At 64.5% G+C, this 9,459-nt stretch overlaps 1 protein-coding gene across 1 annotated transcript in view; it reads left to right on the forward strand.

Moving 5' to 3' along the window:
- Nucleotides 1–8,568, forward strand: part of HMCN2 (hemicentin 2) — a 32,699-nt gene extending 24,131 nt beyond the window's left edge. Inside the window, exons 55-79 of the mRNA XM_072936729.1 lie at nucleotides 95–236; nucleotides 438–579; nucleotides 822–949; nucleotides 1,077–1,233; nucleotides 1,333–1,454; nucleotides 1,688–1,852; nucleotides 1,939–2,046; nucleotides 2,124–2,258; nucleotides 2,544–2,678; nucleotides 2,765–2,949; nucleotides 3,200–3,413; nucleotides 3,558–3,692; nucleotides 3,771–3,961; nucleotides 4,049–4,130; nucleotides 4,257–4,526; nucleotides 5,219–5,368; nucleotides 5,493–5,630; nucleotides 5,769–5,890; nucleotides 5,988–6,225; nucleotides 6,388–6,450; nucleotides 6,543–6,671; nucleotides 6,758–7,078; nucleotides 7,296–7,415; nucleotides 7,645–7,771; nucleotides 7,890–8,568. Of these exons, the coding sequence (XP_072792830.1) occupies nucleotides 95–236; nucleotides 438–579; nucleotides 822–949; nucleotides 1,077–1,233; nucleotides 1,333–1,454; nucleotides 1,688–1,852; nucleotides 1,939–2,046; nucleotides 2,124–2,258; nucleotides 2,544–2,678; nucleotides 2,765–2,949; nucleotides 3,200–3,413; nucleotides 3,558–3,692; nucleotides 3,771–3,961; nucleotides 4,049–4,130; nucleotides 4,257–4,526; nucleotides 5,219–5,368; nucleotides 5,493–5,630; nucleotides 5,769–5,890; nucleotides 5,988–6,225; nucleotides 6,388–6,450; nucleotides 6,543–6,671; nucleotides 6,758–7,078; nucleotides 7,296–7,415; nucleotides 7,645–7,771; nucleotides 7,890–8,232 (4,062 nt within the window). The 3' untranslated portion in view covers nucleotides 8,233–8,568. The remainder of the gene's footprint in view (nucleotides 1–94; nucleotides 237–437; nucleotides 580–821; nucleotides 950–1,076; nucleotides 1,234–1,332; nucleotides 1,455–1,687; nucleotides 1,853–1,938; nucleotides 2,047–2,123; nucleotides 2,259–2,543; nucleotides 2,679–2,764; nucleotides 2,950–3,199; nucleotides 3,414–3,557; nucleotides 3,693–3,770; nucleotides 3,962–4,048; nucleotides 4,131–4,256; nucleotides 4,527–5,218; nucleotides 5,369–5,492; nucleotides 5,631–5,768; nucleotides 5,891–5,987; nucleotides 6,226–6,387; nucleotides 6,451–6,542; nucleotides 6,672–6,757; nucleotides 7,079–7,295; nucleotides 7,416–7,644; nucleotides 7,772–7,889) is intronic.
- Nucleotides 8,569–9,459: the final 891 nt, after the last annotated feature.

Genomic DNA, 9,459 nt, shown 5'->3' on the forward strand with positions numbered 1-9,459 from the left:
TGGCCACTGTCACACTGTCCCACTGTCACCAGCAGCATGGGCTGGTGCTGGGGGTGGTGCTGGGCGGCTGCTGACGGGGTCCTGGTGGTTTTAGGACGATGCCCGCAGGCAGGTCCTGGCCCAGGGGCGTTTCCTGCAGGTCCTGGCGGTGGCTGCAGCGGACGGTGGCGAGTACAGCTGCAGGGCCACCAACACCCCTGGGGACACCGAACCACGCGTCCGGGTGCAGGTTCACGGTGAGCGCTGCCCTGCCTGCCCTGCCCCGAGTGCTGGCTCCTTCCCGGCTAAATCCAGCCTGTGGGATGTTATAGGGCATCTTAGGGGTGATGGGATGGCAGGGCTGGACAACAGCCACCCCCAGTGCCGCTCTGGGCTGGCACCCTCCATCCCTGAGCCTCACCCCACGCTCTCGGTGCTGTCTCTGGGTGCTGCTGCAGTGGCCCCGGAGATCCAGGCAGGCCCTGAGGAGGTGAAGGTGCTGCTGAACGCCTCGGCCGTGCTGCCCTGCCGGGCAGAGGGGTGGCCCGTGCCCCGGGTGACGTGGCGCAAGGACGGCCAGCCCCTGCCCGGGAGTGACAGGTACGAGGCTGTGGTTGGTGGCACCGAGAGCTGGCACTCGGATCATGCCACCCCCCACAGCAACAGGTGATTAGAGTGCCAGTCTCCCTGTGAAGAGCTGTGCTCTGTCCTCACACCAGCTTAGGGGGCAAGAGCTGCGTGTGGCTGCAATGGCACTTGTCACCTTCCCAACCCCTGCTCCCTGTGCCATGCAGCCTGGCCATGCAGAGCCCCCACAGCATTCACCTGCTCTCCCTGCTCAGATTGCAGCTCCTGCCAGGTGGCTCTCTGCAAATTGACCCTGTCCAGGTGCAGGATTTGGGCCATTACCTCTGCATGGCATCCAGCCCTGCTGGCTCTGACTGGCGTGGCCTGGACCTCCACATCCTGGGTGAGCAGGAGGGTTGGATGGATCCCTCCTGGCCTCACCCTCCTGCAACCCAGCACTGCTGGGCTGCCCTCAGCAGTGCAATGATGTGCTGCTGTCCTCTGCTCATGGCTGCCATGCCCTCCCACAGTCCCTCCTGCCATCGCCCCTGGGCCCTCCAACCTCACCCTGCTGGCTCAGCAGCCGGCCACGCTGGGCTGTGATGCCTGGGGGTCCCCCGAGCCCCACATCAGGTGGGAGAAGGATGGCCGTCCCCTGAACCTGCACCTCCCACCCGGCACCTACAGGTACCTGTACCCCAAAGGGTTCCCCTGTAGGGTGGGGTTCGCCCTGCTGCTGCTCCCTGGGGGACAGAGGTGATCCTGATGCATGCTCTGCCCACACAGTTTGCAGTCCTTAGGGTCACTGCTCATCTCCAGCCCTGCTCCCCGGGACGAGGGCAGGTTTGAGTGCATCGCCACCAACGCTGCTGGAGAGGCTCGAAAGGCCTTCCTCGTGTCTGTCCATGGTGAGCTCCTGGGGCTGGGGGTCTTGCTGAGAGTGGCTTTCCCAGGATCTGTCACCACCTCGGCTGTGACATGGGTGTGCTCCAGCCCTGCACTGGGTTGGTGTCCACTCAAGAGCTGGGCTTGGGGGTGGACAAGAGAGGAAGAGAAATACTCGTGCCTGTATGAACAGGGACAGAATCCTCTTCAACGTTTGCCATACAGCCCTGCTCACCTCCCTCCCTCCTTTCTCCAGTGCCCCCCACCATCGCTGATGACCTCACGGACGTGGTTGTCACCCGGCTGTCCCCCGCAGTCCTCACCTGCTACACCTCAGGCGTGCCCCCACCCACGGTGTCATGGAGCAAGGAGGGGGCTCGGCTGGGCAGCAGAGGAGGGGGCTACCGTGTCCTGCCCAGAGGTACAGCACAGGGCAGCACGGCCCGGGCGGGGACAGGGGTCCCTGCCAGCCCTGCTGCCACCTCCCCTCTGGCTGCTGCTTTCCAGGAGCCCTGGAGATCCGGCAGGCGCTGCCTGCACACTCGGGCCGCTACACCTGCACGGCTCGCAGCGCCGCGGGCACGGCGCAGAAGCACCTCTGGCTCACCGTGCAGGGTAAAACCAGCTCCAGGGTCCTGCTGCCGCGGGTCCTGTGCCCTCTTCCCAGGGTGGCACTTCCCTGCCCTTCACAGAGCCCCCTGCCTTGAAGCCCCTGCCTGGCATGGTGATGGTGATGGTCAACACCAGCGTGGTGCTGTCCTGTGAGGCCACAGGCGTCCCCCGGCCGGAGGTCACCTGGCAAAAGGATGGTGTTGGCATCACTGGAGGTGAGCGGGAGTGAGCTGGGGGTTGGCAGAGCCTGCATTACCTGCCAGACTTTACCTAGACGGAGATTTATGTGCCAGGGGTTTGTAGGCACCCCGACAGGGTGTGGGGTGTCACTGTGCATGGGTCCTGCTGGCTGCTGTCCTCGGTGGGTGTGGTGGCCGCTGGAGCTGTTCCATGGAGACTCCTTGGGAAGAGGCACCTCTGTGGGGGAAGCACTCCCTGCACATCATCCCTCCGTGCCTTGGCTCAGCCTTGCTGCCCCATCCTGTCCTTCATTCTGCCAGGGTCTGGGCTGAAGGTGCTGCCCGGGGGGCAGCTCCGTCTCCTCCGAGCATCCCCAGCGGACGCAGGCACCTACCTGTGCCTGGCTCGCAACCCCTCGGGCACCGCGGCGGGGCGGACCAGGCTCATTGTGCAAGGTAGGGCAGCGACCAGAGCCCCGGTGCTCCCCGCTCTGCTCATCCCCGCGGCTGCCGAGCTCTCAGCGTGTCCCTCTGCCCACCAGTGCCGCCCACCATCGCTGCGGGCCCGGCGGGGCTGGCGGTGCCCGCGGGGCTGGAGGCGCTGCTGCCCTGCGCTGCCCACGGCGTGCCCGAGCCACGCGTGTCCTGGAGCCGGGACGGAGCGCCGGTGCGGGCCGGGAGAGCCACGGTCCTGCCCTCCGGGGAGCTGCTGCTGCGGGATGTCCGGGTGAGTGTCCCCTAGGGCCGCCGGGAGGTTGGGGTGCTGAGGAACGAGTGTTTTCTGCTGCTGATTGTGGGTACATCTGGCGGAGGGAGAGCCCAGTGCGGTCCTGTGCCACAGGCTGGAGGGTTGGGGCGGTGTGAGGTTGCTAACGTGGGCTAGAAAAAGTGGCTCTGTCCAAAGCGTGCACAAGAACCAACAGAACTCAGCGAGCTGGAGCCCAGAGTGGAGATGATTCCCTCTCATCCTCACACAGGAAGGCGATGCTGGGAGCTACTCCTGCACCGCGGTGAACTCTGCTGGCAGGGCCGTTCGCCGGCTCTCCCTCTCCATCCACACCCTGCCCACCTTCACCCACCTGCCCACAGACATCACCCTGAGCCGGGGCGAGAGGCTGGAGCTGCTGTGCGCCGCAGCGGGCAGCCCCCAGCCCCGCGTCTCCTGGATGGCCAACGGGCAGCTCCTCACTGGTACCCGGGCAGGGGCAGAGGATGCGATCCTGGTGCCACCCTTGCCCCACTTTTCAGGATCCCCGGGGTGCCAGCACGGCTGGCCGTGCGGGGTTGTAACCAGCTGATGGCCAACCACCCTTTTTGGGGGTTTGCACCCCACAGATGGCGCGTCGGGGCAGAGCGGACGGAGCATCCTGCGGCGGGAGGCAGCCACAGCCGCGGACAGCGGCACCTACATCTGCCACGCCGAGAACAGCGCCGGGGCCGTCAGGGCCACCGTCTTCGTCTCTGTCACAGGTAGGTGCTGGCAGGGAAACACCCGCGTTTTTAGTGCCAGGCCAGCCCACCTCTCTGCCACCCCTTTCCCTTTCCCAGAGGCACCGGTCATACAGGGGGATGCCAACATCTACCAGGTGGAGCACTCCGGAGGTGATGCCCTCCTCGACTGCCACGCCCAGGGTCACCCTGAGCCCCTCATCCGCTGGAGCAAGGACGGGGTGCCGCTGGTGGCCCGTGGGCGCCTGCACCAGCTGCAGAATGGCTCCCTGGCCATCCGTGCTGTGGGGGTGAGCAGGGCCTGGGGGGTGCTGGCACATTTCAGGGTGTTTTCCCCACAAAGCAAAACTCTGTGCTGATGCTGTTGGTCCTGCTAGAGCACTGATGTGGGGCAGTATCGCTGTGTGGCGGAGAATGACGTGGGCACAGCAGCAAAAGTTGTCACCCTCGTTCTGCAGAGTGAGTGCTGGTCCCCTCTGCACCCTTCTTTTAAGGGACTGCCAACCATGTCATCTCCCAGCCCCTCAACTCCCCCTGCTCCGTGGGGAATGCTGCATCACTACCTGCATCCCCTTCCCTGCCCAGGTGCCCCTGTGGTGACAGTGACACCAGCAGAGCTGAGGGTCCATGCTGGGCAGCCGGTGCTGCTGCACTGTGTGGTGTCAGGGGAGCCCACCCCGTCCGTGGAGTGGCAGCGGGACGGGGAGCCGCTGCCCGAGGGTCCCCACGCTCGTGTCCTGCCCAATGCCACCCTCTTGCTGCCCTCTGTTGCCCACCGTGACGCCGGCAGCTACTCCTGCCTCGCCCGCAGTGCCCTGGGCTCTGCTGCAGCCCACGCCTCCCTGGATGTCCGAGGTGGGTGTCTGCCCTGCCTGCAGTGCTGTTACACCTGGGGAACACCTCCAGCCTGCTGGTGTGGAGGGACATTTCCTGCTTGTTCTACACCCCGTGGTTCATTCTCTGCTTTGGCCTCTCCTCCCCTGCTCAGCTGAGGCCTGAGCCCAAGCAGCCCCTGTCCCCAGCAGCCACCTCGTGCCAGCCCTCACTCGCCTCTCCTCGGCCTTCCTGCCTGAGCTGCCCATGATTAAATTCCCCTCTCCCAGGGGCTCTGCTGAATGTACAAACACATCCTCTCCTGCTGCCCCTCGGGAGCAGAGAGCCGGGCCGGAGGAAGTGCCAGCTGCCCTGTGTGCCCTGCTGTGGCTGGTGGCATTTCGCTGCCAGGCACGCTGGAGAAGCAAATAAAAGCCTGGGGCTACGCCAGGACCTTGAGGTTGATACAGAGCAGGGTTTGGGGGTGTCAGTGCCTGTTGGTGTGATGAGGCACAGGGCCACACTCTCAACATCCCTTGTGAAAATGGCACCGTGCCTGGAGCCATGGGGTCTCGGGGGACTGTGCTCAGCCAGGCAGGGACACTGCCGGCCTTGCTCTGGCTGCTTTCACCTCCAGAAAAAAAGACTTTTTTGACATCCAAATTAGTAAGAGGGGAGTCAGGCAAGGGAGTGCAGTCCCAGTGCTGCTGCCTGACCCCATCCCATTTGCCCAGGGGAGCTGTGCCAGGTGCGGGGCAGCCTGGTCGGTGCCATCAATGGCCACCAGCTCGGTGTCTCCACCCTTGATGCCACCGTGCTGGGTGACTCTCCATCCAGCACCGCCACCCTCCAGAGCACCATTGGGAGCATTCCACCTGCCATAGGTGGGTGGACATTTCTACCCTCACCCTTGTGAGAGTTTTGACCTCTGTCAGATGTAAATCTTAAGGGAAAGGTTTTTATTTCTTTTTTTCCCCCTAAAAGCAAACCTTCCTTCCCCATTCCCAGGGCCGCTGATGCGGGTGTTGGTGACCATCATCGCCCCCGTTTACTGGTCCTTGGCACACGCCAGCGGGGCAGCCCAGAACGGCCTCCTGCTCACTCAGGGCACCTTCCAGCACGAGTCACTGCTGCACTTTGCCACGGGTGAGGGGTCTGCGACAGGACAGCCTGCTCAGCTCCTGGGGAAGCTCAGCCTCCTCTCCCCCAGGCAGCATCGCTGATCCAGGAGCGGAGCTGTGTGTGGGGGTGCTGTGGGGTGCTAATCACCATCCCCCCTTGCAGGGGAGCTCCTGCGGGTCACCCACCTGGCCCGGGGTGCGGGCGGCGCTGGCGCTCTGCGGCTGGACAGCGTCATCAGCGGCTCCGTGCCCGAGAGCTTCAGCGATGCTGTGCTGCTGCTGCGGGTGCTGGCACTGCTCCTTACCCCCACGGGAACCACGGCTCCCATGCCGGGAGCACGGGGGGGTCCATGGCCTGAGCCCCGTCCCTGCCTCTCCCCAGGACTTCAGCGAGCGCTACGTGCGGACGGGCGCGGGGCAGCTCTCCGGGGGCTCGGTGCAGAGCTTCCTGCAGGATGGGCGCCTCGTCCGTGCCCACTGCAATCACACCATCGTGTTCGACCCCCCCGTGGGCCCACAGCCCCCCCGGGTGCAGCACCTCCGGGCCAGAGCCATCTCAGCCTCCTATGACCCCGCCAAACAGGAGCTCCGCTTCCAGCTCCGAGCCTCGCTTGATGCGGGTAACCAGGGGAGATCTGTTGTTCTGGGTGTCTGTGAGGGTGCAAAGGCCACCAGAGGAGTCCCCAGCTTGGGCACGGAGATCTGCTGTTCTGGGTGTCTGTGAGGGTGCAAAGGCCATGTCCGTGCAGTGACATGTGACATTCTCTCTGCTCAATTCACAGGTGCAGATAGAGACCAGTGCCCACTGGGGTTCATCCCAGACCCTGGGCAGCTGTACTGCGTGGGTACGGACCTTCCTGAGTGGGCACGAGGGTGGCAAGGGGCGCCTGGTGCCACTTCCCTGTCCCCCCAACCCTGTCCTCTCTCTGCTGCCCAGATGTTGATGAATGCACCGAGGGGTCCCACGCCTGCCGCTACAACCAGATCTGCCAGAACGCCGCCGGCTCCTACAGCTGCTCCTGCCCTCCTGGATACCGCACGCTGGGCACTGGCTGGCCATGCCTGGGTATGGGCTGGGCTCTCAGGGTCTGTGGTCACCCCCCTGCCCTGTTCCAGCCTCAGGTTCCCCCACCCACCTCTTTCCTCCCCCAGATGTCAACGAGTGCCTGAATTTCCCCCCGCCCTGTGCCTTCGAGTGCCGCAACCTGCGGGGCTCCTACGAGTGCCTGTGCCCCGCTGGCAAGGCCGTGCTGCCGGGCGGGCGGTGTGGCACAGCAGGGATGGAGGGAGGGGGCACAGCGGTGCCCCGGGACACTCCCCTGCGCCGGCAGGGGCCGAGCAGCCGCCCACGGGGACGGGGACGATCCTTCTACACCCAGCTCGCCCTGCGCCGCGTGGCCAAGGATGCGGGGATGGGTGCCCGGAGCCCCCCCTGCCCCACGGGCTACATCAGGAGGAATGGCACCTGCACCGGTGAGCGTGCTCTGGGGAAGGGTGCTGAAGGCAGTTCAGAGAGTACTTTGTCCCCAAAATGTACCTCGTGTCCTTCTTGTGCCCTGTCCACCACTTTGTTTGCACCCTGTGGTCTTTGCTCTGCTGGGAAGGGGAGATGAGAGCCAGGCTGGCCCAAGGCAGTGGCACCAGAGGGGACTGATCCTCCGCTCCTGCCTTCACCCCTCTCATCCCACAGACCTCGACGAGTGTCAGACACTGAAGCAGTGCCAGCACGAGTGCAGGAACAGCCCGGGCAGCTACCGCTGCCTCTGCCCCGCTGGCTACCGGCTGCTGGCCAACGGGAAGAGCTGCCACGGTCAGTGCAGGGGTGCCAGGGCATGCCCCGTCCCCATGGTGCCCTGGGTGTTACCTTTTGGGGCTGCAAGTCTGTCTCCTTTCTCAGGATGGGTGCTCCCAGCCTCAGCTCTCCACAGTCTGAGTTCATGTCTCACTGCCTGTGTCCAGGCAGATGTGGGAGGATGGGGGATTGAACCCCCATCTCAGCCACCCGAGCACCCTCAGACCCATCCCCTCTCTCCCTGCAGATGTGGATGAGTGCACAGAGGGCACAATCCAGTGTGGCTCGAGCCAGATGTGCTTCAATACCCGTGGAGGCGCCCGGTGCACGGATGTGCCGTGCCCGGCTGGGTACCGGAGAGGCTCCAGCCCAGGGTGAGCCATGCTGTGGGGCTGGCAGTGCCCGTCCCGCTCTGCCCATCTCACCATAACCCCGGGTGTCCTGTCCCCTCCCTGCACCCACCACATCCCACACTGCCCATCTGTCGTGCAGGCTGTGCGTGGGTCGCTGCCCCCCATTCTGCGGCCCGGCCGGGCCCCCCACGCTGCAGTACCAGCTGCTCCCCCTGCCCCTCGGCATCGCTGCCCACCAGGACGTGCTGCACCTCACCCCGGCCCCTGCCCTGCGCCACCGGCCCGTCTTCAGGCTGCTGGAGCAGGACCCTGGCAGCCCCTTCGCCCTCCGCACCGAGCAGGGCCAGGGCATCCTCTCCACCCTGCGGCCGCTGCGGGAGCCTGGCACCCACCGGCTCAAGGTGCAGGCGCTGGTGCCAGACGGGCAGCGGGCACCCAGCATCTTCCTCCTCCTCATCTCTGTCTCGCCCTACCCTTACTGACACAGCCCAGGGACAGGAGGGGACGCAGGGTCCTTTCTCCTCCTGTCCCTCCCCACCCCATCGGTGGGGCGCGTGGCTCAGGGAACGCTGAGCTTGTACCTCTGCTGTCCCTCCCAGACACCCCCTCTCCTCCCAGCTGGGCTCCTTCCACCCAGGGCCGGGCCCTGACTCAGCAGCAGAGTCAGGATCCCGGGGGGATGACACGTCCCACCAGCCTCCTGCAATCAGGTCCCAGATCCCAGAACAAACACAGCTCTGGATGGCCTTGGCTGCTATCAGCCCCCAAATGTGGGGGGTAGAAGATGAACTGGGTGACAGTGGCCAGCGAGGGTCCCACCTGGGCTGGGGAGGGTGTGGGGCACCCCAGAATTAACCATTATTAAATTGAAATAGTATTTTTTTTTTTTAATCCACTCGGTCTCTGTGCACTCTTATTGATTTATGTTTTGTGGCTAAATATTAGCTGTGCCTGAAGAAGGCAGTTTCCTTCAGTGTGTGGGAGAATTCCCAGGGCTTTGGACACCTCCCTGCCTGGCCTTGGACCATAAAAGGGAGGTTGTCTGGATGTAGCAATGCCAAAGGACAATGTCCAGCCCCTGAAGGTCCAATCCTGCCCTGGTGTCCAGCCCCTCGAGCAGCAGGAGCAGGGCATGGCCTCTCTGCCCATGGTGAAGATGGAGGCTGTTCCCAAAACACTGTTTCTGTCCTAGCTGATGCTGTGGGGTGTGGGCTGCTGGCCCCAGGAGACACGAGCCCACAGCCACCAGGGCTGGGCCATAGAGGCTGATGGTGGCCGTGCCCCTTCCGTGGCCAGATCCTGTCACTGGAGCTGGCTCCTGCTGCACCTGTCTGAGACTGCCCTAAAAATCTCTGTCCTTTGGGATGGAGCTTTCCTGTCCTCCAAAGCCAGGTCTGCTGCGGGTCTGGGGTGCTCTGGGGATGTGTGAGGGGGGAAAGGTGAGTTTGGCCTCATGGACAGCGCTGTCCCCTCCTGCCTACCCTGGCTCCTGCATTGCCTCCTGATGGAGGTTCAAATAAACCCAACCTTCCCCCTCCTTGCTGCTCTGGGCAGGAAAGTCAGGTGCTGCAGAGCACCATCTCTCCTCTGCCCCCATTTTCCCACTCCTCAGGGGCAGGTGACTCGGTGGAGCTCCCCAGGGGCGATGACACCCATGGGTGCTCTGTGGAGGTTGCTGAGGAGGTCTGGAGTGGGGGGAGAGCTGTGGC

This window comes from Taeniopygia guttata, chromosome 17 (assembly GCF_048771995.1).
Source record: "Taeniopygia guttata chromosome 17, bTaeGut7.mat, whole genome shotgun sequence".
In the NCBI taxonomy this organism is placed as follows: Eukaryota; Metazoa; Chordata; class Aves; order Passeriformes; family Estrildidae; genus Taeniopygia; species Taeniopygia guttata.